This window comes from Lissotriton vulgaris, chromosome 7 (genome assembly GCF_964263255.1).
Source record: "Lissotriton vulgaris chromosome 7, aLisVul1.2, whole genome shotgun sequence".
In the NCBI taxonomy this organism is placed as follows: Eukaryota; Metazoa; Chordata; class Amphibia; order Caudata; family Salamandridae; genus Lissotriton; species Lissotriton vulgaris.
In genome coordinates this window covers 159,648,095-159,675,125 of record NC_141695.1, presented here as the reverse complement: position 1 = coordinate 159,675,125, position 27,031 = coordinate 159,648,095, and the positions used below count along the sequence as shown (strand labels likewise).

The 27,031-nt window shown below is 44.5% G+C and overlaps 1 protein-coding gene across 2 annotated transcripts in view; it reads left to right on the top strand.

Annotated features, from left to right (window-relative positions):
• SMG9 (SMG9 nonsense mediated mRNA decay factor) overlaps window positions 1-9,356 on the top strand; it is a 216,611-nt gene extending 207,255 nt beyond the window's left edge. Inside the window, exons 12-13 of one of the 2 annotated variants that reach the window (XM_086929855.1) lie at window positions 4,464-4,605; window positions 6,457-9,356. In XM_086929855.1, the coding sequence (XP_086785981.1) occupies window positions 4,464-4,605; window positions 6,457-6,535 (221 nt within the window). In that variant the 3' untranslated portion in view covers window positions 6,536-9,356. The remainder of the gene's footprint in view (window positions 1-4,463; window positions 4,606-6,456) is intronic. The other variant, XM_086929854.1, reaches the window with a different exon arrangement.
• The last annotated feature ends 17,675 nt before the right edge of the window (window positions 9,357-27,031 follow it).

Sequence of the window (27,031 nt, the reverse complement as noted above, 5' to 3'; positions counted from 1 at the left end):
GTTTCAGTGTCTAGTTCTTTTAGAATGTTGGAAAGTACTTCCACTATAAGCAATATTAAATCAAGGGAACACTTGTTAAGTATAGCGTACCACCTTAACATGAACGGTTTGTTAAACTTAAATAGTAACGGTCTAAGTGATATTCGCAACCCGCGTGGAATACGCTTTACTTTGTAGTACTGTATTAACGTTGTGGCATGAAGCCTTTGGTTTATTTGTTTTCTTAACGTGTACTGTAGTTGTTTAATCATTTGGGAGGTGGATAAATTCTTTGCCACGATGGGCAGAAGTACTTTGTACAAACAGCTAATTGTCATTTAGTTCTTGCATGAGATAAAGACAGTCATTGCACAAATGCTGATGACGCTCAGTTTAATTTAGATTCTCCAAACAATTGATTTTAACAAGCTTCAACATCTTGCTAGAGAACTTGATTGACTGGATGTCTGCCTTTTCTCTAAAACAAAACCCTAACAAGACCGAATTATCTCTAATGCACTAAACTGATCCTTCCCTAAGACTTCAGGTCAGCACTCCAAGCCTAAGTGCTTTTCCGTCACGACAGTATTGATGCTCTGGTAGCTGGCCTACCCAAAACTACAATTGTGTCTCTCAAAGCTTTCCCACACTTTGTAGCACAAAAGATTTCAACTGCAAATACATCTGGTCACATCCACCCTGTCCTAAAACGACTCCACTGGTGTCATTAGAAGGAACCAAACTATCCTGAAACAACTCCACTGGTTATCATTAGAAAGACACAACTACATATAACATGGATAACACATAAGGTGCACCCTACCTCCAGGATTAACAACTCGCTAAAGTCGCAGCAATTGACTTGTTTCACTCCCAGATTATGGAACCAATTCCCAGAAATATTCAGATTTAACTTTAGTCTCCTCTATTTCATGGAAAGCCTTAACACTCACTGTTGGAAATGGCCCTTTTTGCAGGGTTATCCCCAAACTTTTTGCTTCTTCCTCCCTTGTTGTTCCTGACCTGTGGTTGTTGGCAATAGGACTCTGGGCACTTTACCACTGCTGACCAGTGTTAAAGTGCATATGCTCTCTGTTTAAATTGTTATTGTAATTGGTTATCCATGATTGGCATATTTGTATCCCCAAGAAGTCCCTAGTAAAGTGCACTGAGTGTACCAACGGCTGGTGATACAAATGCTACTAGTGGGCCTGCAGAACTCATTGTGCCACCCACATGAGTAACCCTAAAATGGTGTCTCAGGCCTGCCACCGCAGTGCCTGTGTGGAGTCTGTGAACTGCCATGTCTTCCTGGTCAGTGTCCCCACTGACCAGGCCGAACCCTTCCCTTTCTGTGCACATTGGTCACCCCTGTGGAAGGCCCAAGGTACCCCCTTAGGCAGGGTGCAGTGTATGTGAAAGGTAGAGCATGTACTAGTGCAGGTGACATACTCTGGTAGTGAATGACAGCCATTTTCGTTTTTCACTATTGTAAGGCTATCTTGCCCATAGGCAATCATGGGGAATGCTGGCTACAGTGGCTACCAGCATATCTTCCCATGGGAGCAAGATAGGACATAAAAGTCTGGTATCCCTGAACTCAGAATTTAATAACACATCTTTTAGGAAAGGTGGTTTTTAAATCCTGTGTTTGAGAACAGCACTTTTAGAAAGTGGCTGTTCTCTTTCCTGACCTTTCTGTGTGCCTTGGCCAGTTTGTGAATTGACTGTCTGGTTTGTGAGTGACAGGGCTGGGGGATTCTAGGAGACAGAATGAGTCCACCCAGTGGTGAATAGAGAGATCTGCATCTAGATGGGAGGGAAAAGTTGCACCTGGGACCTGAATAGGACTGTGCCTGCCCCCCACAGTGCTGGCTTCACCCCCTGTGGTGCGTCTGATGTCTCTGCACTGTGAAAGGAGAGAAGAAATCATGTCAACAAAGTGCTCCAGGGCTGTGCTTTCCCTCCACAATGATGGCTCCACCTCCTGTGGGGCGTCTGATGTTTCTGCTCTGCACTGTGAAAGGAAAGAAGGAGTCATGTAAACAGAGTGCTCCAGAAATAGTTTGGACCGGGCTCAGAGCCCTCCTGCACAAAGGGAACAAAGACTTTTTGGGGTATAAGTACAGGACCCCAGACTACAGAAAATTAGATCATCCTGGAATCAAGAAGGAACCTCTGCGAAGGAGAAAGCTGGAAGATTGAAGAAGGAAGGCTGTCCTGCTGTGTGCTTGTGGACTGACCTGGAGTTGCTTTGCTGCCAAGGAGAGGGGGAGGACTTTGCTTTGTGCTGTGTCCCCTTGCTTGAAGAGATCTCCAAGGGCCTGAGTTGAGCTGGCTCCCTGTTAAGAAGTCCCAGGAATAAAAGGACTTCAGCCCCAGCTTCCCTGAACACTACAGAGAGAGTTCTGTCCTTCCTAGGGTGCTTGGGCCAGTTGTGGTGCTTCTGGAAGTTGTACCTGTGCTTGGGAAGCTGGAAATCAAGATACTAAAGACTTTCTGCAAAGTTTCACGCATTGCTCGCTTGCGGAGCGCATCCCCGTCAGTGCGGGGAAATTCCCGCCACCGCGAATATCGAGATCGTCGCAGCGCCTGTTGCCGCTGCAAGAACCAACGCATCCTTCGCTTGCGGAAAGCATCGCTCCGGTGCGGGAAAAGTACCATCGCTGCGAGTATCGTCGCAGAGCCTGTTGCCACTGGGTGAGATTGTCGCACCGCTTGCTTGTGGACCGCATCACGTCGCTGCAAGAGTCGTCGCTGAGCCATCGCATCGAGGGGCCGTGAGAAGAGAAGATAAAAGCTGCGCCTCGCATCGCCGCCACACCCGACATCGTCGCCGTCCCGAAGATCGTCGCATCATACCTTTGCGAGCCGCTTCCACCAAAACCTGCGCACCAGAATCCATGCAAGGTATCGCATCCCTCCCCATACAGACCAGAGTCATCGCAACACGCCCGCTGCGTCCAGCGGGGTTGTCGCATTGCCTCCCCAGGGTCTCAGGAGTGACTCATCGCTTGCTTTTCAACGCTGCAGCTTTCACTTGGAACTTTTGTCGCATTTAAAGGTACTGTTGGCTAAAACGTGATGCAACTGTGGATTTTTTTAACGCAACCTTAAGAACTCTTTTGAAACTATTTTCTTGAACTGTGTATGTTTTTGTCGTTTTGGTCTTGTTTAGTTTAGATTAAATACTACTATTTTTTGTAAACTGTTGTGAAGTCCATTTGTGGTGTTTTTGCTATGTTACTGTGAGTGTTGGTGCAAATACTTTACACATTGACTTTGATAAGCCTGTCTGCTCGTGCCAAGCTACCAAGGGGGTGAGCAGGGGTTATCTAAAGAGTGTATCCTTCTTACCCTGACTAGAAGCATGGGTCCCTATTTGGACAGTGGTACCTACCTCTGCCAACTGAGACCCCCAGTTCTAACACTCACCTCTTAAAACTCCTATCCACCGGACAACCTTCGCATCCCTTCCTCCCGCCCCCTCGCTTCATAATTCTGCTGCTCCCCTTTCTCCCATCTGTTCACTTACTGCAGATCACCCCCTCTTATTACAGATCATAAGTGCTTCTGTTGCTCTGATTGATTCCTTGTTTTCCTCTTCTTAAATACCATTGTACTGTTTTTTAAATGTAGAATGCTTTCCTGCCTCTACAGCTGGGTCTGCACTGTATAAATACCTGAAATAAAGATAAAATAGATATTTTCTTAGAGGCTCAAGCCAAGAATCTCCCCAGATGTAGCAACCGTTTCAGGAAACAAGACCCTCCACAGGTAGGTTATTAGGATTCCAGCATGATCCTAGCTTTCAGGGCTTAATCCTGAAGACCAGCAATGAGTGAGATTTACCTCAAGTCTACTATTTTCGGTCCTGCAGTGTAGATTAAGTGAAACACAGTATGGGTACACACCACTTAGGGGAGCTCGAATTTTTTTTGGACAAAGTTTTAAGGTTCCATTTAAGTGTGGCCCATGCGTTCATTTTGTGATTGGAAATGTTAAAAAAAGAAAGTGTTTCCGAGGTTTGGCTTTCGGAAGAATGGTTTTAATTGAGTAACTCTCTTTTTAACTTGTGATTTGCTCTTTCACAGCCCCCCGGGCTCAGTTTGTCTTGATGCAAGCACTCCACGACCAACCGCACCTGCCACATTATTTATTAGTACCTGTCTTCAGCAGAGACCGAAGGCAGCAGGAAGGCTGCATCAAAAAGGGTCTAGATTTTTTTTTTGTTCCTCGTCTTATCCTGAGGCTAATCTATTGATGACTTGTTCTTTTCGATATGTGGCCTGTATTTTTCACTGCTTGGTACCTCCACACTTTCTTAGAATTAGTTGAACAGTTTATGTACTTCTTCCCTTGAACTCGAAAACCTTCTCTGTTGGATAGTAGACTGACTACTGGCTCACCTCTGAGTCATAAAGAATCAAGTTGGTGCCCCTTAATGCCTGAGCTTCTTCTCCCTCATTGCCTTTGTGTTTCAGGCACAGGTGTCCCCCTGTTCTCCATGCTGCCAGGGTACAAGGGACACCCCAGTTTCCAGTCACTCATCAACAAACTGAGGAGCCAGATAATGTCAATGTCGCGGCCGCAGCTGTCTCACACCATCCTCACCGAGAAGAACTGGTGAGTGTTTAGGGCTTCAAGGCGCCTATTGTGTACTGTGATTTGTGTTTTAAATTGCTGTGTAGGTAACACAACCCCTGCATTTCTATTGGGTATGTACACCCAGTGGACACTGCTGAAATATGTGGCCAAAATGGATGTCTCGCTTTGACCACTTCTGTATACTCCTACAAGGGTGTTGGTTTGACACGAGGGAGGCCTCAGTCATGTATAGGAGGGGTCTTAGAAATACCCCACTCAGACACCACACATTGGATCTGTGCCACCTCATAACTTGTAGCCCATACGTTTTGTGTGGCTTGTAATTTATCTGGAGGCTTGGATTGCAGGAGTTCTGACGTGCACAAAGGCAGCATTTATATCCTGATGGGATGGGGCTGCACACTAAGTGCAGATAGCGCTCCATGGCAGGTATCACCTGCTGCAGACTGTGGGAGCAAACACACTTGGCGTGTGCCCATATTGTAATCTCATTTTGGGCACAGATGTTTTGGACTCTCACGCTGTGTTTGAAACTGCCATCTCATGCTATTCCTGGCCAGTCCTCCAACCAAAAGCGGTGTTTCAGGGTAGCTTTGTGACAGTCGATTTCTCATCAGTTGTGTTTTAAGTTAAACGTTTTCTTGTGCTTTTGTTAAAGGGGCCTGGGTCTCGGGCTGGGGCAGTTTCTAGTACGAGTGCTGCCTTCTCTTTAGGCTGCACTTCTAGTTCTGAACTCTCAGACGAGGAGTTGTGATACTGTTCAGCATATGTTGTTCCTTCATTCAGTGAATGTATATAGTGCTTCAAGGGCCATAAGGAGCTTCATAGCTCCCAGCAACAATGATACTGAAACCTACGGCTATACATTATCTATATTTGTGGATATGATGCATGTATGTGCTGGGTTTGTTCCCGAATCGAGTGTAACGAGGTTGTTGGGTGGCACCGGCGCATGCAACATAAGTATGCAGACTTACTCCACTTACAGGAAAGTGGTGAAGGGGACGTGGGGCTACAGATATAGTTCACTGTCTGTGGAGGAACAAGGGAGATTATGAGGGATTACTTTGGATTTTTCAGTGAAGTCTTTTATTAAATATAATTAATTCAGTAAGCCTTTTGAAAAAGATTTGCAGAGAAATGCATTGCAGAACTGATACCAGAACAACAGAACAGAATCGTAATGTTAAGATAAAAATCTATAGGAACTCTAAAGACTACAGCAAATAAAAACTGATATTGAACAACTTCATTAGTAAAGTCTGTAGTCATATCTAAGTCGATTGGTAAAGCCTGTACTTCTGGATAGAGGCCCTGCTTTTCACACCTGTGCCTCCTCCTGTCCTCGCTCTCTGGTTTACTTGAGAAGCCTTCCTACTGAACACCGGAGGGTAAGGGACTTTTAAGTGAGGCATGGCTGAGATGTATAGAACCCCAGGGCTAGCTAGAGAACCCCTGTGCGGTGATCTGTATGTAGTTCCCTGCCTGTTCTAGCAAATTGGTGGCAGTATTTCTATAACATGTCAATGGCGATGAGTTAACTGAGCTGCAAGTGCAGAAGTTGTAACATTTTGCGATTTTGTTATGCCTCACATTTCTTCTATTTTTGTATGTTATATTATCTTTTTTGTTTGAGTTGATTCCTACGATTTTGCTGTAAAGCCTCATCTCATGTTGCTTTGTTTTGCATTTTTTGTTGCGTCCTGTTACTTTGATCTGCCTTCATTTTCGTCCATTTTCCCTACATTATTTTTTTTCTCAGGGCTCCCTTTCATTTGTGTTTGTATAATTTTGATGCCTCTAATTTATCTATCTTACCACTGAGCCTTACCTTTCTTTATTTTATTTCTCTTTATCGATTTTTGGTAGGTTCCATTATGCGGCCCGGATCTGGGACGGTGTGAAGAAATCTTCTGCACTTGCTGAATACAGCCGGCTGCTTGGGTAGATGTGTGAGAGCTGATGGTCCTGCGGTAACGAGGCATGCTACAGTGAGCACCACCCTACCTTCAGGAGGGCAGTGTGCCAGGTTCAATAGGGGAATGGTGAAAGACACTGTACCACCCTAGATAGTTGGAGAGAGACAGTTGAATGAGGCCTTTCGATGCCTCGCAGCTCTAAATGGATGTTCCACGTTCAGTTCGCCTTGGAAGGAGGGGAGAAGGATACAGGTACACCAGCACCATGATAGATTCTTACCACTGAATGTTTAGAACCGGGGAATGGCCGCGTCTGCCAGATACACGAGGCTGAATCTTTGTTTTTGAGGTTAGGTTGGTGACGCCTTGCATTGCTCACTACACAGCTGATGTGATGTGGTCAGAAAAACACCCAAGTGTGTCTGATTGAGCAGAAAGACATAGACTTATCCAAGTGGGTCACAGTGCATAATGAGAACAAGAGTGTATATACATTTTTTTAAAATGCCTTTCACGTGAGCTTCAGAAAAATTATGAATGCAGGCAGGGAGGCTACACAATTGGATGCCCTCAAAGCCTTACTACTGTGTAAGCCAAGATTTGCTCTCGCTTCATCACCTTCATCAGGGCATTCAGTTAGCATGAGCTGATGCGTGCCTAGCCGATTTTGCACAAACAAAAATGTTTATCGTTTGGTTTTGGCTTCTCAGTGCGTAGGCTTCTGTTACTTGTGGGGTCCTCATTGGTAGCTGTGACTGGTGTAATCTGGTGGGGCGTGTATTACTTCAGGTTGGAATTCCCAGGAAGGGTATTGGAGGTATGGTGATATGGTTAGTATGCAGACAACTGAAGCAGAATAACCTACCTCAAAGTGTCACTTAGCTCAGAGGTGACCAATCACACTTGGAGCAAAGAAGGTAAACATCAGCAGGAGAAAGGCCGGAGACCATGTTGAATGTCTCTAGCTTTACTGTTTACCCTAAACATAGATAGATAACAAGGTACCATAAGTAAGTTATTATTCTCTGAAGTTAATACGTTCTTTGTAGATAACAATAGATGATATGTGGTAGGTAATATTCATAGTTAACTAGATGGAATGTTATTTTGATGAACCTCACGTTGAGGGGTATCAATTTTACGCCATTTATTTCTCAAAGGTCCTCTTTCACAGGACTTAGTTTAGTCTGTGTTTTTTTTAATACATTTTCTTTTTCACAATGCCCTGAGGTGCTAGGAGAAACTGAATGAAGTTCTGTTAGTGCCACAGATGCACTATTTCACAATACCGTCATCTGTCTACTGGGTTTCATCTTGAAGTGGCTCTTACAGACGCTGAAAGTAGTAAAATTGAGGTGTCTCCAAGGTTGAAATCTAGACAAACCACAAAAATAGAGTTTTACCCCAGTTAGACCAGAAGGGACCGGGTAGTTATCACTTACAAAAAACAAGATTCCCTTATAAGCCGTGTTAATGACCTCAAGTAGTATACACTGAACCAAGCCACTCAATCATATAATGAGTATCTAGCAATTCTATTTAATTAAAATACATTTATTTCATACAGTACAAAAAAAATCTTTTTAATTTCATTATTTAAAATTTGTTAAAAACAGGAACCAGAGGGCCGTCATGTCGAATCGCTGACGACAAAGGTAAAAGGAGTATCCTTGGGTCTGATCAATTGGAAAAAGATTGGCTCTGAAGTACAAAAGTGGAATAGAAAGCATCATATATGACTAACTAAAACATCACTGAAATTGGAATAGGAGAGTTAACAGATAAAACTGAGGGTGAACACCCTTTTATTCACTGGAGATTGCATCCAAAGGGGTCCTACTTAGTCAGAAAAATCAATTTTTCTCAAGATATCATAAAGGATAAAAATTGAAGAAAACATATCCTTGAAGAGGTGCTGCTTAATTTAAATATGTTTGCACGTTCGGAATTTCTCTGTTAAAACGAGTCTTGATGTATTTTCTGAATTTTATGAATTCTAGGAAAAAGTTGTGAAATTTGAATAAGTCCTGAAGAAGGTGGCAAGAAAACAAAAAAATCCACGAAACGCTGTGCCGACACAATGTTCTTTGATACAATTGTGTTCATGTTTACAGAATTGAAACTAGAAAACTGTAAAGTTTTAAGAAAAGTTTTGATTAATACGTATTGTTGGTTAGATTAATTGACATGATAGTTTTTAACAAATTTTAAATAATGAAATTAAAAATCTTTTTTTGTACTGTATGAAATAAATGTATTTTAATTAAATATAATTGCTGGATACTCATTATTTAATTGAGTGACTTGGTTCAGTGTATACTACTTGGGGTCATTAACACGGCACATAACGGAATCTTGTTTTTTTGTAAGTGAAATCTAGACAAAACCAGTCAGAGCGAGAAATAGAAAAGAGGAGATAAACTTAAAAGGGCTGTCACCCCAGTAAGAGTAAGCAACAGGAGCATAGTACAGTGGCGCTTGTGAGACCAAGAGCAGGCCATCGCATGAGCCTAACACAGTGAGCAGGTAGGCACAGATCTTGTACATGCCCACTTCCAGAATGTCATTGAGCCCTTGAACACCTTGCGTTTAACATCTACCGTTGAGGGGCTTCAGTATCCATGTTGGTACTCCGCTTCCACCAGTGAATGCCTAAACTCTTCAAGCCTGCAAGAGTCCTCGAATGAACTGGATTCTGAAAGCATCTTTATAGGTGGAAAGACTGGGACATGCACACCTACACCTATGGAGAAGCCCTGTCCTAATGCATGCAAGCGATATACCCGGAGTATTATCTTCCAAAGTCTTGTGTATGTATTTAAAAAATAAAACCTGATAAAAGAAAACAGATTAAGATGTCCTGCAATTTTGTTTGTGCATGTGAGTTACCAGACTGCTCACTCTTTTAAATAACTGGTAGGGTGATGCTAACGTTTAGGCAAATCGTCTGCTTTGCCCATAGCAACATTGAAGAGTGTACATGTTACATGATTCCAGAGAAGATGCTGACCTATACTTTCTGAGTTGCTAAAGTTAGTTGCCCCTTGAGCCACACTTTCCTATCTCTGAAGGAAAGCAGCTAAACCCCCAACTATTGCAAATTCCTTTTTGCCTGTGTGTCCTCCCAGGAACAACCAGAAGTGTATTATTCTCTGCTGAAACACTTTCTACATCCTTAATAATTTATCAAGTTATTTTACCCATTGAACTCCTTTTATCAGACCTAGTTACAAATGTATAACTTATCACCTTTTTTGTAGTTTGGCAACCACAAAACACTTAGTTTCCTATGTCACTTTATATGGCAACTCTTGTTGCACGTTGAGTTACACCTAAGACTTCCAACATATTTTCCCTTTGGTGTTATTATCTCGAACACTAGATCCATTGTACATTTATGAAACAGAATATTAGTGCCACAGAAACCACCTGACTTTCATGTTCCAACAACAAAGAAAAGTGAATTTAAATGAGCTTTTCTTTCTCTCGATTGAGAATTTAGCCGAGTTTTACCTACTTTACCAAAATAAGATATCTTGTTAGAATGTACTCTATAGTCTTAAACACTACGTTAGCTATTAGTACTACCCCTTCTCTAGAAACATTTAGCACTACCCTTGCACCACAACTCAATTACCACAAGTGTTCTTATGCTTTGCTACTGGTGCTGTTTTGGTTTTTTTGGGGGGTGGAGGCCGAGGGGGGACAAGAGCCAGACTTTTCTATCATACCCCCACATTCTTCTGAAGGTAATTTACTGACGATCCTCTTCACATTCACCATGAACCTCCTCCTTCCCAAAAGACCTCTAGCGCTTATTGTCTATTTTTATTTAGTATTTGATAAGCGCAAGTATACCTAGGTTTCATGGTGCTGGAAATATAGGACAACAAGCATTTGCAATGCAATAGGTCTCGCATTCACGCAAGTTTGAGCTATTGGCATTGTAAATGACAATGCCTGTTATTTATGTTTTGGGTTTTAAAACATAAATAAAAGGCATTGTCATTTACAATACTAATAGCTTAAACTCTCGCAAAGGTGAGACATATTGCATTGCAACAAAGGGCCTTCTCGTCGCTTGTTAGATTGTAAATATCAGAATAAGAGACTGGCCTGCGACATCTTCAAAGTAGTGCTAAATAGTGAAGTGAAGCAGATGTGTAAGTGTTGTAAATTACACAGACACTAAGTGTGAAGTGAGTTACATATGATCTGAGCTATAAACCCTAACAAAGCATTCCAACACCTTTCACTCTGTGATTACACTGTTGCGGCTTAGGAGGAAGAGCAGGAGGGGGTGCTATTTCCTGCCCTCTGCGTGAATTGAGTTTGCAGTGTGGCATTGCGTAATGTCATTGCTATCTTTGGCCTAATAAAGAACACTACAGCTGAAGTAGAGCCCTGGCTTCACCTCCTGGTGCAGGGAGGGCTGTGCTTTATGGCAGGCATGGTGGGGAGGGTAGGTCTCGGCTGCAGCTCCAGCCTCATACAGTGCCCTTGCTATTACTAGTGAGCGAGAGGCGCTGAGGTGATGGTATTGGTGGTGGCATTGGTATTGGTATATATATATATCTGCTAGTTCCAACCGACAGCACGCCCTCCAATCAGGAAGACGGAACAGAAGACCCAGGGTGCAGGTGAGTTTTTTATTTGGCACACCTCATCAGCATAAGGTTTCGGCCTGCTAAGAGGCCTTGGTCACATGATATATATATATATATATATTCCACATTTGTAAAGCGCAAACAATCACCTGTAAGGGTCTCTAGGCGCTGGGGGCCGTCGGGAAGATTAAGCAAGCTATTGCCCAGAGTCACATGGTGCTGGGCTAATCTGCCACCAGCACCGGGGATCGAACCGTGATCCCCAGATTCCAGCGTCAGTCGCCCTGGCGCCACACCTCTCCCACATTGGTATTGGTTGTGGTGGTATTTGATTGGTTGTGGTGGTATAAGTGGCAGTTGTATTGGTGGTGGAGGGGCTGGTATTGGTGGTTGTGGTGGCGTATTAGTGGTGGTATTGGATTGGTGGGTGGTGGTACAGGTGGTAGTGCTATTTGTGGTGGTAATATTAGTATCGGTGGTGGCAGTATTCGTGGCGGTGGTGGTGTTTTTGGTGGTGGTATCGGTGGTGGTATTGGCAGTGCTATTGGTGGCGGTGCTATTGGTGGATGGGTTGGTATTGATTGTGGTGATGGTATTGGTGATGGTATTTGTGCTATTGGTGGTACTGGTGCTATTGGTGGTTCTGGTGATATTGGTGGTACTGGTGCTATTGGTGGTGCTGGTGCTATTGGTGGTGGTGCTGGTGGTATTGGTGGTGGTGGTATTTTTGGTGGTGGTATTTTTGGTGGTATTGATGGCAGTGGAATTGGTGGTGGCGGTATTGGTGGGGGTGGTAGTGGTATTGGTGGTGGTGGTATTGGATTGGTGGTGGTATATTGGGTTGGTGGTGGTATTGGGTTGGTGGTGGTATTGGATTGTGGTGGTATTGGATTGGTGGTGATGCTGTTGGTGGTGGTATTGATGGTGATGGCATTGATGGTTGTGTTAATGGTGGTGGTAATATTGATGGTGGCCGTGGTATTGGTGGAGGTGGTGGTATTGGCAGTGCTATTGGTGGCAGTGCTATTGGTGTTGGTGTTGGTATTGATTGTGGTGATGGTATTGATTGTGGTGATGGTATTGGTGGTGGTATTTGTGCTAAGGTAGTACTGGTGCTATTGGTGGTACTGGTGCTATTGGTGGTACTGGTGCTATTGGTGGTACTGGTGCTATTGGTGGTACTGGTGCTATTAGTGGTGCTTGTGCTATTGGTGCTTGTGCTATTGGTGCTGGTTCTATTGGTGGTGGTGGTGGTATTGGTGGTGGTATTGATGGCAGTGGAATTGGTGGTGGCGGTATTGGTGGTGTTGGTAGTGGTATTGATGGTGGTATTGGATTGGTGGTGGTATTGGATTGGTGGTGGTATAGGATTGGTGGTGGTATGGGATTGGTGGTGGTATTGGATTGGTGGTGGTATTGTATTGTATTATTATTATTATTATTATTATTATTATTATTATATTTATTTTTGTAGAGCGCAACAGCTACCCTAAGGTTTCCCGGCGCTAAAGTGAAACTGAAACAAGTAATTAGGAGAGATAGTGAGTTAATGAAAATCGAGTTATTGGTTGAACAACCTTGTTTTCAGATTCTTACGGAATTGCAAATTGTCTCCTTGAGCGAATACTCCTTTGATTTAGGGGGACTCTTAGCAGCTGTCTCCTTTCCTGTATCAGCTCCTTGAAGGATCATAAGAAATGGATAATGTCGCCCTGGCCATTTTTGTACAGACTAAAAGATGTTCGAGGTGGCTCCCTCTTCCAGGGTGAAAGATTCTGAGTGCACGGGATCAAGCCAAAGCGAAGTTTTTAAGAATTTTAATTTCTGTAATTTCAGGTAGCCCAAAATAAAATATTTTTGGTAAGCTAGGACTTTGTAATTGTTCACAGTCATCCAGGCGGGCGATCTTTCTGAGAAGGCTGTTTTATCCTCCACCAGTGCCATTTTTTTCAGGGATTTCCAAACTAATTTCTTAAAAGCTGAATTGTGGGTCTGTGTGTTCCAAAGAGCCAAGAGTCCAGTGCATGCTAGAGCCTCCTGAAGATAGCTTCTTGCAGGAAAATCCTCCCTCTGGTGAAGATCTTGCCATAGAAGCCGATTTAGAGTTTTAGGGGTCTATTCGTGTACAGCCCACCTGCCAGCTTCTCACTGCCTTCCTTTTGTTGTTAATTGTCAGTTCTAGTTTTCTTTAAGTTGATTGACAGCTTATTTGCTTCAGTGTAATCCTGCAGGGCTGTTGAGAAGATGTTGCAAGCCAACTGCTGTGTGGCTGAGCAAGATTACATTGTCAGCGTAAAGAAGATTGTACAGAGTTGTGCCCCCCCCCCCATCCTAGGTGCATGAGAATTACTGGTGTTGAGTAATTGTGATAGGTCTGCCATGTATACATTAAATAACATAAGTGCCAGCACGCGGCCCTGATTAAGTCCCTTCGTTGTTTAGGTCTCAGCTATAACGCGCTGAAAAGCGCGTTCTCGCCAGAGAACTATTGTCGGCGTCTCAGCAGTCTGAGAACACCGAAGTGAGACAAGACCTGGCCGCGCGCAGCATTTCCCCATAGGATAACGTTGTGCGTGCCACAAGGTCTTGTCTCCACAGTGCTAATGCAGCCCGGATCGTGATGCGTGCCTGCTGGAATGCAGGGGGAGTCTGCATACCAGCGCGCGGTGGCAACACAGTAAACTGCACCTTCTGGCGCCCAGATGTAATTTAGAGTGCATGTCCAGGACCTGCTGTGAATGGATGGCGTCCTAGTGTTTTGCATGTGTGAGGGGTTGGTATGTACACATGATTGTAGCTGATTGGGTCTGGTATAGGTGGACAGTCCGAAAGAGAAAACTGTAACGTAACGTAGTCTAGTACAGGATAACTGCAGACTACAGAAGGAGCTGTTGAAAACACGTTTGTGAGCCAAGCCCTTCAAGGTCTAGAAACGAGAATTCGAAAGTGACCGGACGAATGCAAAGGCGCTTTATAAACTGTAGGCATGTACACTATTTTTTGTATTGTGATGTTTCCCAGTCCATTCCGTGTTCTCATCACTTCTCTTGATGCTCTTAAGTGGCCTACGGGTAGCCTGTAGCGCCCACAATCAGAAAATATAAAATAAATACAACTAAATAAAGTAAGAGAACGTGATTGCACATGCACATGTTCTACCAAATTAGCCCACTCATATATATGTTCTGTGTTCACAATCTACAGGGAAAATTTCTGCGTAATTACTTTTGCTGATATCACATATAACTTAAATAGTAAAATGTGATTCCGCAAACTTTCCTATATCAACATTCCTGTACTTTCACTTAGCTACTTTACTAACTAAAACCCTATCGTAAGAGGAATTTCCCTAGCGCATCGTGCTTAACTTGAAACTAAATGAAGCGGTAGCAGAGGTTTTTCGAACGTGTTTTGTACAATGCGCACATGGTCGACTTTTGTTGCTAGGCGACACAGCATGTTTTCTCCATAGTGCATGCTTCCTCTTCTGAATGCTAGCACAGCGTTTGTAGTATGTGTGTGAAGGGAATATATTCATTTTGCTCTGCAGCCAATACCAATTACAAAATACATATTTCTACAAAACAGCCGTGAGCATTATGATAAAAATGGCTTTTAAAAACAAAACTGGCATCCTGGTTAAGTACTGTCGTCAGCACTCAGCAGTAAGTAAAGCCTCCTTTCGCTGACCTGCCCACAATTTGAACTCTGATCCTTGGAGAGGCTGGTGTTCTGTCGTGGAAAGAAGTAATCTAATATGCTTAACATGTCATCTATGGGTTTCCCTGACCACAGATTTATGTACAGTGTGGCGGTTTTATGGTAATACATGTTCTTCCCCAAGGACCGGTACAAGCAGCAGTCTTGGAAACAGACTACTGCTTTCGAGCAAGGAAACACGGGCAGTGAAGCACCACGAAACTCATGTTAAGCACGTTATTTCTCTCTTGTTCATAAGAGACTGTCAGTACATCTTAATATAATGTATTGCTCTGCATGGTCAACCCAGATTTTGCTCTGTCCCTGCAAGAACTACTGGCCCCGCATATTAGGGCAAAGGAGGACTTCCTCCTATTGGGGGATTTTAATATTCACATAGACAATTCCTCTCTCCCTGAAACAACCCAACTAATAGCTGACTTATCCAATCTTGGACTGGAAATAATAAATAGCGGTGCTACACACACGGGTGGTCATACCCTGGACTCAATATTTTCCACCTGTACTAAAATCAGATGCCTACCTGCTAAAGAAATTTTTTGGACTGACCACTTTTTGATTGAGTTCTATCTGCCCGGTCCTACTAAACGACTGCATAGACCACCACCCCCGCCAATTTCTCGTCGCCAATGGCACAGAATATCTGCTGAAAAGCTGCAGGAATGTTGGCTAGAACCAATATTTACAGAAGCAGACTCAGCGAAGTTGGCACTGGATAAATTTAATAACTCTCTTAAAATAGCAATTGACACCTTGGCCCCATTAAAACTTCACAAGCAGTACCCTCCCACTAAACAGGAAAAATGGTATACCCAAGATCTTAGGAAAGAAAAACAAAAATGTAGGCGGTTAGAAAAAACATGGAGGAGGTCTAGAAACGAAAAGGATAGGGAACTTTTTCTAAAGGCCCAGGCAACATATTATAAGAACATAAAGCTAGCAAGGAAAAATAATATCTCATTACAACTTACAGAGGCAGGCAACTGCCCGAGGGAATTATTTAAAATCCTGCAAACTTTCGTAAAACCCACAGCAGGAGAAAGCCCTGATGATGCCTCCCAAGAACTTTGTGATGACATTTCTATGTTCTTTGAGGACAAGATTAATCTCATTTATAACAAAATCGTAGCATCACAAGATGTAGGAACTATGGCCTCCTCTGCCAATGACACTGCTAATGATTTGCCCATACAGAACAAAAACTCTTTTCTCATTATCCCTCCAGTTAGTGATTCAGATCTTTCACTCCTTGTTAACAAATTAAAAACTGGCTCTCCGAATGACCTCCTCCCTGCAAAAATGGTGGCCCCATTGACCTCCATCTTGGCTCCATCCATCCAGTCAGTAATGAATCTTTCACTGGCTAAGGGGCAAGTTCCAAAGGAATGGAAGATAGCGGTGGTAAACCCTATTAGGAAAAAAGCGGCCTCCCCCTGGACAGATCTTGCTAACCTCCGGCCCATCTCCCTCCTCCCCTGCATCGGTAAGATGACAGAGAAGCACGTGAACACCCATCTATCTAACTTTCTCGAGGCAGCAGAAGGCCTGGACCCCTCTCAATCAGGGTTCAGGCCAAATCACAGCACGAATCAGCCCTTCTGGCAGTGACCAACAACATCAGGATGACACTGGATGAAGGGGGGTCTATGATTCTGGTGCTGTTGGATTTATCCGCTGCCTTCGATACGGTGTCTCACAAAGTGCTTCTCTGCCGCCTGAGGGATGTAGGGCTGGGAGGTGCAGCTCTGTCCTGGATGGAAAGTTTCCTCTCCTGCCGCTCTCAAGAAGTTAGGCTGGGCTCCCATAAATCCATCTCCAGGGAGCTCACAAGGGGGGTGCCACAGGGCTTATGCCTAAGCCCCACATTATTCAATGTGTATGTGGCCCCCCTGGCCAACTTAGTGAGATCCTATGGGTTTACCCCTGTGTCCTACGCAGACGACACCCAACTTCTGTTCCCTTTTAAAACCTTCACACCGGATCTGCAAAAATCCTTTGCAGAAGGCATGAGGGTTGTCTCAAGATGGATGGCTGAGAACTGGCTACAATGCAATGTGGGAAAAACAGAGGTCTTACTGTTTGGAGAGGCGGTGACTCTGTGGTCTGGTGAATGATGGCCTGTAGAACTGGGTCCAGTTCCCACTCCAAAGCAGACGGTGAAAAACTTGGGAGTATTATTCGACCATGCGCTGACATTTAAACATCACGTCAACCAAGTTGCCGGCACATGCTTCAGGGCTATTGGTTTGCTGAAAAGGGTGTTCCCCTATCTACCCGACAACCACAGGAAGACACTAGTCCAGGCACTAGTGATCAGTAGATTAGACTACTGCAATGGCCTTCTTTTGTCAACAAATGAAGGCCAAATGAACAAACTGCAAGTAGTCCAAAATACGGCGGCGAGGTTAGTGCTTAATGCTCCCTCTAGGACCCCCTCCCGACCCCTACTGGCGGAACTCCACTGGTTGCCAGTGCGGCAGCGCACTAAGTTTAAAATCTTGTGCACCATTCATAAATGCCTGATAGGCAAGGGCCCCAAATATCTTACAACTGCCTTTCAACCCTATGTCCCAGTTCGATCTCTACGGTCCAGTAATCTCCATCTACTACAGGTCCCTAAAATAAAAAGGTCCCGCCAGGGAGGGCGTGCCCTGGCACATACTGGACCCGCTCTCTGGAATTCACTCCCCCTTACATTAAAATGTATTTCAAACCATCTAGCTTTCCGCAAAACGCTTAAGACCTACCTATTCACTAGCGGCTAATTTTTCCGCTGCCTCGGTACTTCTGGAATGACCTGGATAATTTTATGTTCCTTTCAGCTAGCAAAAGCGCGGAGATACCCCTTCGGGGGTCTATTCAGGCGCTATACAAGCACATAAAATAAAATAAATAAATAAATAAAATCTACAGGACGTCTATTAAAGGAGTTACACAGGAAGCCAATCACTATTGCAAAAAAAAGCGTCCTAAAAGAGACAGCGAACACTTTTTTCCCCAAATGCAGTTAATTGATTTGACTGACAGTGGAAACTTCCATTTTCTATACGGTACATAGACAAATAGCTGTACCCGAACATACACTAAGAGAAACAAGCATTTACAATGCAATGGTCTCTGCATTGTTAAAGTTAGAGCTATTGCCATTGCTCATGACATTTTTTATTTATGTTTTTGTTTTTAAAACATATCAATAAATGGCATTGTCATTTACAATGCCAATAGCTCTAACTTTAACAATGCCCAGACCATTGCATTGTAAATGCTTGTTTTACTTTCCTTGTCAAATGCGTCCCTGTGCCAAGTTTGACCTGTACTCAGGTATCGGTATGTAGGAGCATTATCATTTGTAAAGAGCATTTGGGATACCTCAGCTGGCTAGCTTCGCCCACAGTCTCGATCTGTGTACATTGTCGAAGGCGGCACTAAAATTGGTAAAACAAAGGGGCAGCTGCATTTTCTTCGAGATTGTTGTGTCTATAAGCAGGGATAATATCAAGATGTTTGTTTTTGTACCTGGTTTCTTACGGAAACCTGTCTGGTTTATTGGAATGATCTCATTTGTGTCCGCCAAGGCTGTAAGCTCTTCCAACAACGTATCCGCAAAGTATTTGGCCTAGATATCGATTAGTGCCACTAACCGATAATTACCTGGCAAAGCCTTGTCACCACTTTTGTGGATAGTAACGATCGTGGAGACTTTCCATGAATCTAGGATGACACCCCGTTGTCTCACTTCCAGGAATATTGGCCGAAGTATTCTTGCCCACTCTGTGGCCCTCTGTTTAAACAGAGCGGGTGGGATTCCATTCGGGCCTGGTGCCCCTTCCTTTCTTCCCAGTGTGATCTGCTGCTTAAGTAGCAGATGCACAGTTTAGTCTGACATTTCCTCCAGCAGTTGATTTGCGTCTAAGGATTTATATGAGACTCTATCATTTATTAGATTAGTCGCATCGCGATCAGTTGGAGCTGCGCGTCTTTGGTCCAGATGAAGGGAGCCCGCTGTGAAGTAGTTGAAGTGAGTACACAGATAATTGGCCCAGGTTTTCTCTTGAATGTGTGATGAGATTTCCCCATGTTGCGGGTTGATGATTGTGTTAACCGTTTTCCAGAAACGGGCGCTGTAGTTTTGTTTTATGTTTTAGAGAAGTTTGGCCCAGATATCATCCTCATGGTTTTTATTAATGCTCCATTTCAACTTCTTTAGATTAGTTCTTTGCTGGTGCAAAGAGGAGAGTAGCAAGAGGTTCCCAGGGTCATGACCCAAGGATCTCATTGAGCCGTTTATAGTTCTTTTGAGGCTTTTAATGTATGCACCTTGTACTGTAGTTAGCCTTTTCACTTGCTTAAATGGCAGAGTGTGCTTAATTTTTATTTGCAACGCGTTTTGTTCTCTGAGCGTCTTGGTGAAACATTCCCAGATTTGAATGTAATTCAAATTGATCTGGTATGAGAGTATACGATTCAATGTCGATTCCGACAGGGATTCGGTGTTGTTTGCAGTGAATTTGATTCTCTTATAGTCTGACGTAGACTGGGGCAGGCTGGATGCCAGAGAATATTTCTTGTGGGCGGTGATCACTATCTCCCTTGTCCCCCATTCTAAAATTAATAATTAATGAAAACGAGAGACTAGTAAAGGTATAGTCCAAAATCGAAGAAGTTGTTGCAGTATGGTAACTGGCTACAGGAGGAGTCTCGCCTGCGAATCTTCTGTTGAGGACCCTGAGATTGGACTGTTCCAGATCCTCGAGAAGGCCTCTGTTTATCTTGTTGGTTTTACCGTGGGTAAAGACGCCTTGTATTGTTATATTGCAGTATGATGTTTGAAATCTTGCTTCATATTAGTCTGATGATCCCAATAAGTATTCCTTCAAGTCCATCGACAGATGATATTTGATGATTCAGTTCTGCCTATATAGATAATTATTTGGCCAAATAACTTCAGCAAATCTGTTGCTAAATGTTTCGGTGGATGCATGCGTTGACGATCGTTACTTCTTTTTGTGCACCCACCAGAGAAAGAATGAGTTTGGTTGCTAAGGCAACCTCTGTTCCAGCTGCTGTAGATATGGTAGTTGTCGATATGTAGGTTGCCAGCCCACCTGAACAGTGACTGTTTTTTCCGCCTTTTGTAGCTGGTATGGTGAAGCAGTGGAACCCGTGTATATTTGTAATGGTTCTCTCAGCCATGTTTCCTGCAACAGGATTATATCAAACGTTTTGAAGTATTGCAGAAAGTCTGAGTCAGAAGCTTTTGAAGCTAGCCCATTGATGTTCCATGAGCAAAGACAAAACTCACTTAAAGTTCTTGTGATAGGCTCAGCAAACCGAAGACTATCACCAGATGCAGCTTCTTTGCCAAAAGGCGTACGGTTAGAACCCCGGAAGAGAGGACTTGATTGAGGAGAGGAGCCCAGTCCCTCTCTAAGAAGGGAGATTGGGGGCTTTGGGCGGTGATTGAGGCCAGGCCTTCGACTGGGGTTTAGAAAAAGCGCTTGGTAGGCTGGATTTTGGTAATAGGTAACCTTGATTCCCCAGGCTTCGAAAATGTGATGCTCGTTTAATACTCTTTGAGCAATAGCAACTGTTTTCCACGACACCCTCGTTGCCTCTGGCCTTACTGGATTTTCCGGTATAAGAAACTCTATTGCAAGGAGATCAGTGGTATTCAGATCTGCTAGATTGGGAATGGCCCTTAATAGTTTCAAGACATTGCCCCTGTTCAGTATGTCTTGGTGCCTTTTTGATGTGTACTCTGGTTTGAGCAATGTGAGGCTCGAGCTGATTGGCAACCTTTTTTAGGACTGCACTTGATTTGTGGATTCTCCACCGTACAATGAGCGGTCTTGCTGATTGTTAAATTGTACACCCTCTCTTAGTTACGGTGGCTGCTCCTCTTTAGAGAGGCTGTAATTGGTCAAGTTGTTTCTTGTTAGTGTTGGTTTGCTGGGTGGCCTAGAATCCTGAAGGCGGAATGAGCCCTGAGGTAGCTGATCTGGGATCTTCCATATTTGTTTTCCTTCACTCTGTAAATCAAGTTTTTCAATATTGTGCTTTAAGCTATTGTTTATTTGATCTTTGTTGACGCATTGGTTAATGGTCGTTAGCCCGATTACGTCCGTTCTGGATGTCCTATTTTCTTCTGTCGCAGGGTCGGTGCTTATTAAGGATTTTCTTTGTCCATCAGGCCAAGTTGGATTGTATGATGGCTTTTGTAGTGAAGAAATGGGGATTACACTTGGGTTAGTGTTAGCTCTTACTCTGTGGAGAGCTAACATTGCCTGTGGTGAGTTCCTGTTATTTGTATCAGCTAGAGGCCTTTCGATGTTAGAAGGCCCGGTAGATGCTACAATGTTTTGGGGAGGCTTGTTTGATCCGGAGCTATGTGTTGCATGCCCCCCTCTTTGGAGTCAGGCTCTGATTTGGAGCACTGTTTGCTGAAGATTGAGTAGGTAGCTACTTGATTAAGGGGAAGTGATTTTTGATTCCGTCCCTTCTGTTTCTGCTGGCGATGTTGTTTGGCATTTGCTTTAGTAATGGCTGAGTCAGTTTGAACTATCTTGGAACATTCCTTTGGCAGTGAGTGGCGACTCCACTTTATGCTGGGTGCAAGAGACACTGCCTCTAAAGTTCTGATTAGTTGAGCTGCCCGATTCTCTTTCGTTGCTTTCAAGGGCTGAAGGTTCAGAAATCAGGCTGTCAGCTGGAGAACAAACAGTGTTGGCTAGTGATGTGTTGGGCCTGGGTATTGAGAGTCCGAGTGGGCTCAGTTAGGGGGTGTCGATGGTGTAATTGGGGAGTCGGGGCTGCTGAGGATCTTTCTGTGGACAGCTTGCCCCCCTTTGATAGCTGCAGACGGAGGAATCCAAGAAATGTCCGCAAGTCAAGGGGGTTGAAGACGGGACCACGGGGTGGCATGGCTTTTTATTTCAGGTCCCTTCCTCACACGCCCTGTCTCCTAATGAAGCTTCAAGTGAGGCTCTGGCACAGGCGCTGTCAAGTCATTACCAGGCGTTTTCAGGCTGCTGCTGGAGTGGCGGCGAGTGATGGAGGATAACCTGGGTTCATTTTTATGTTTTATCAAGAATGTAACTAGCGCCAGGAGACCCTTGGTAGCAGTAGCGCTTTACAAATGTTTTTAACATAACAACATTGCACAACCATGCTCCAGACCTGCTCTTACTCACGGAAAGATGGCTAAATCCAACCTCTGCACTGGACTTCGCTGCAGCCATCCCAGCCGGCTACAAGATCTCCAGGCAAGACCGTCCACACAAGGCCAAAGGGGGATGCGTCATCATATTCAAAGATACCATCAGCTGCACCACCTTCATGGGCACCTCACGCTTAGAGAATGCATCACAGAAACTTGCTCCCTGGGCGGAACCCTCTTATACAGACAACCTAGACCAATTTTGCCAGTGACATAACAGACTTCGTTGCACCCCTCATCACTAACACCTTCATCCTCCTGGGAGACCTTAATTTCCCTTACCCGAACTCTGCTGTTCTTCTAGAAAACCTTGGCCTCGCCCAGCACGTTACCGAACCTACCCACACCAGCGGACACCTATTAGACCCGAATTTGTCCTTAATAAGCAACATCACAGTCGACAAGCCAGCAAGTATGACCTGGACAGTCAACAATGTTGTCAGTTTCAGTATATCCATCCTGCACTACCACAGACCTACCACCCCTGGAACCGCTTGCTACAGCTGGAAAAGCTCCATAGAGGTGGAGGAGGCTCATGCCCTCTCCGTGCACTGGCCCAACCACACCAGTAACTTGTCAAAAGCCATCAAGAACCTTAACAGCTGGGTCACCACATATGCAGACACCCTGGCTCTCCACAAGCGCAATCCAAAGCAAGAGCTCGACCAGAGGCCAGCTGGTACACAGAGGAATTCAGGCTGACTAATCGGGACTGCAAGCAACTGAAGTGTAAATAGAGAGTAAGTCCAAACAGCACAGAAAAAAACACTTTCAAATCAGCCCTCAGTTTCTACCACCAGCAGATATGGAATACCAAATGCACAGCAAGAATATTTTCTCTATCAACAAAGATTTCTTTCTGCCTCCTGCAGCATCACCCCTTCACAAGACCCTTGCAACAAGCGCTCAGAATTCTTCTGTAATAAAATCTTACAGGAACTTTAACCCTCCGAGCCAGAGACTGTTATAACTCCCCCTTCTCATCACAGCTAAAGTGATTCCTAATCTAATGGCCCACTGGCACCTCCATTGAAATTGCTGCTACCATGAAGATCATCCACCTGGGAGACCCATCTGACCCTTCAACGGTCTCCTACCGACTAGCAAAGTGCTAACACCCATCTTCTATGCCTCCATTGGCTCAGCCACATTCCCTTACACCTGGAAACATGCCACCATCACGCGGCAGCTCAAGGAACCATCTGCCTACCCAGCCATGCTTTCCAAGTGCAGACCCAGAACAGCACTCCTCACCACCACAGATATTTGTATGATCCTTTACAGAGGAGACACGGCAGCCCTCAGCCTCCTGGATCTCTCTGCAGTATCTGACGCGGTTCCAAGCTCATGAGGTGTCTGCCCACAATTGGTATCCAAGCACCTGTTTCTGCTGGATCTGCTCCTTCTTAACGGGTAGGACACAAGAGGTCAGCCTGGCACCTTACACCTTGGAAGCCCGGAAACTCATCTTCGGAGTGCCTCAAGTTTCATTTCCCAGTGCCAACCTCTTCAACACATACATAATCCCTCTGGCCAACGTTATCAAGGCATATGACATCAACTTAGTCTCTTAAGCCGAAGAGACACAATTCCTACTCTTCCTCTCGGACAAAGACCCTGACAAAAGAAAAGTTCACCGCCTGCATGAACAAAGTCGCTAACTTGCTGTCTCAAACTCAACACCGACAAGATGGAAGTAGACAAGATGGAAGTAGTGATCTTCTGCAAGAACACCTCACCATGGGACTCCAAAGCTGAACTTGGACCAAGAACCCTATCCAACATCCATGCACCTCTGACACTCCTGGACCTGTCAGCAGCCTTTGATTCAGTCTTTTACCTGTCTTTGATACGGTCTGTCCCCCCACACTCACAAGGCTGCACAACATAGGTTTTCAAAGAGCCACTCTAAGATGGATTGCCTTTTTCCTCACCGGAAGAACCCAAAAAGTCTGTCTTTCCCACCGAACCCAAAGAAATGATCTGTGGGGTACGCCAAGGATCCTCCCTCAGCCCTCCCTCCCCCCCCATTTTCAACACCTTTATGACACCACTGGTCTGCATCGCCAGAACCCATGGACTCAACATTATAATCCTACTCCCAGTGACACACAACTCAACTTCTCCCTTTCCGAAGACACCACCAAGACCAATTTCCACTAATGAATGACAGACGTCGACTAGGTGGATCAAGTAAAACTGCCTTAAGCTAATCACAGACAAGAAGGAGGTACTGATTTTACGAAACAGAAGCTCCCCATGAGACACATCCTGGTGGCCCTCAGAACTCGGACTTACTCCTACCGACACTGACCATGCTAGGCATCATTCTGGACAACGAGATAACCATGACGACTTCCTCCTCTTGCTTCTTCATCCTACACATTCTTCATAAGATATTCATATAATTACCCCAGAGCTCAAGATGCACCATCACCCAGGCCCTCCTCTCCAGCCGACTGGACTGTGGCAATGCTCTCCATGCAGGGAATTACAGATCGCCTCCTCTGTTGACTGCAGACCATACACAACTACGCAGCCAGACTCATCCTGGATCTCCCTAGTCAAACCCACATCACCCCTTACATCAGGGAACTCCACTGGCTCCTTGTACAGAAAAGATGCCAGTTAAAGCTCATGGCCCATGCATACAAGGTTCTACACACCTATGGTCCCACATACTTGAACCATCACCAGAGCTTCCATCCGCCCCCTGACACCTCCATTCCTCATCCCTTTCTCTAACCCTCACTCCCTGCAACCAATGTAGAAGTTGCAGAGGTCGCTCCTTCTCCTACCTAGCAGCGAAGACATCGATCGAGCTACCCTTTCATCTATGGACCTCCCCATCTCTTCCAGAGTTCCAAAAGTCCCTGAAGACCTGACTATTCGGGTAATCACCTGGACCCTACCGGCACCTGAATACTCTCACTGGTGACAAGTAGCGCGCTACAAATCTACTGATTGATTGATCGCCAGGAACCTCAAAATAGACATCAGCAGCAAGCTGGACATGAACGCATAAGTCAATGCCAATACTGCATCCTACACCCTGAAGATGGTAATTAAGATCTTGAAAAGGCTTGGCTACGGCAACACTCTTTAAACTGGGATCAATAAGCAACTCACTAGTAGACTACCTACCATCCAGAACTTGGCAGCTAGACTCATCCTCCACCACCCACCCACACATCACTCACATCATACAACACTCCAGGGAACTCTACTGGCTTCCGATACACTAACATGTTAATTTAGAAATACTCACAAAAATTCAAGGCATCACACAACTTAATCCCCACTACCTGAACAGCCACATTTCCTTCCACCAACTACCCAGACATCTCCGCTCCTCAGGACTCCTACTTCCTCACAGTTCAGGCCTCTTGTAGTGCTCCTAAAACATGGAATAGCTTCCCACTCAACACCAGAGCAGCTTTCTCCCTTCTTGAATTCCACGAGAAGCTGAAGACCTGGCTTTTCAATTAATCAAACTACCATAGGCTGGGCTAAGCATTCACACCTGCTCAGTGCCAGCATACCCTTGATGGTGATGGTGCGCTTTTACAAATACACATACCATAAAAGTAGCTCTGTATCTTGATGGAAGCCCAGGTACCTCACAATCCTTTCAGGGGAGGGGCATGGTCCCAGACATTCTAACCAAGCCAAATAATTTCATTTACTGATGTTGTTTCTAGTTAGCCATATACTTCTGACTTAGTGGGGTTCAGTTTTAAAAAGTCATCCACTGCTGAATTCCCACCTGATTGTCCTATAACATCTGCTGGGATTACATCTATTGGAATCTGCCCCTTTCTTTTGGTGCAACTTAATCAAAAGCTGAGTATCATTAACTTTGTGTAAAATTGCATTCCTGTTTTTACAGTTGTCATGACAAAGGTGGCTTAAAAATCTTAAATCCAACAGGCAACAAAATTGCCCTTAGTGAACTCCAAATAAGGCGGTTTTGGGCTCCGCTGCGAAGGTGGCAGAAATGTGGCCTGTGCATGGGCCGATCCATTGTGAAGTCAATGGATAACATCACAGCTTTTTTATCTTCTGCAAGAGTATGACATGGTCGATACTGTAGGATGATGAAGGAAGGAAACTGACTACATGGTGGTGAGATAAAGTCTTATGTTTTTTTTTTTAAATGTCACTGTGCGAAAGTTTTGGATGTTTTATCTCATCGGCACCCCTGAGAGAAAGGTCACATGATTTAAATTGCTGTTTGTACGCCACCTACTTTGTTTAATGGTCGCGTGCTGTCTCACTGCTTCACTACAGTTTGGTTCCCCACCGAGTGTCTGCCTGGTTTCCAACGGTATTTCTCTCTTCTGGTCTTCCTTTCCCGACGATTTCTGCAACGCTTCTGATGACGTGTTGGAATGCCTAAAGGTGTTGGTGGATGACAGTGATGACGCTCTCAGCACTTCTTCAATCTACGCTCCTCATTCGACGATGTCACTTGTTTGCCTACGTGACTCTGACCAATCTCTTTTCACGGTCTGCTCACGTCATGTCCCGGAGCCATTTTGATTAAGTCAGCTTCCAGCATACTTACGATGTTGTTCGGTCTCCACAGTAACTGACCCCGAGAGTCACTGCGTGCATTTGCAATCTTTTGTGTGCTTTTGGGTCTCATTTGCGCTAGAGGTTCCTGCACTCCAAGTCCAAGTCTGATTCAGCGATACACACGTTGTTTGTGTATTCATCTTCAGGTCTTATGGTACTTTTCCTGCGCATCAGCGCTTCTGTGCATCGACTACAGGTCTCGAGTTTATTGTTTCCTTGAGCGAAGGATCTTGTGGACTACTTTTCTGGACTTACCTGCACGTCACCTGGTGTCAAGTCACTCATCGGAGTTTATGGACAATCCTGCCTATGAAGATCTCGGGTGAGAAATCTAAAAACTCGTGTTTTTTTTTTCTCTTCATTTGCCTATGCCTTACATTGTTTGTATTTCGGTGTATGTTGTA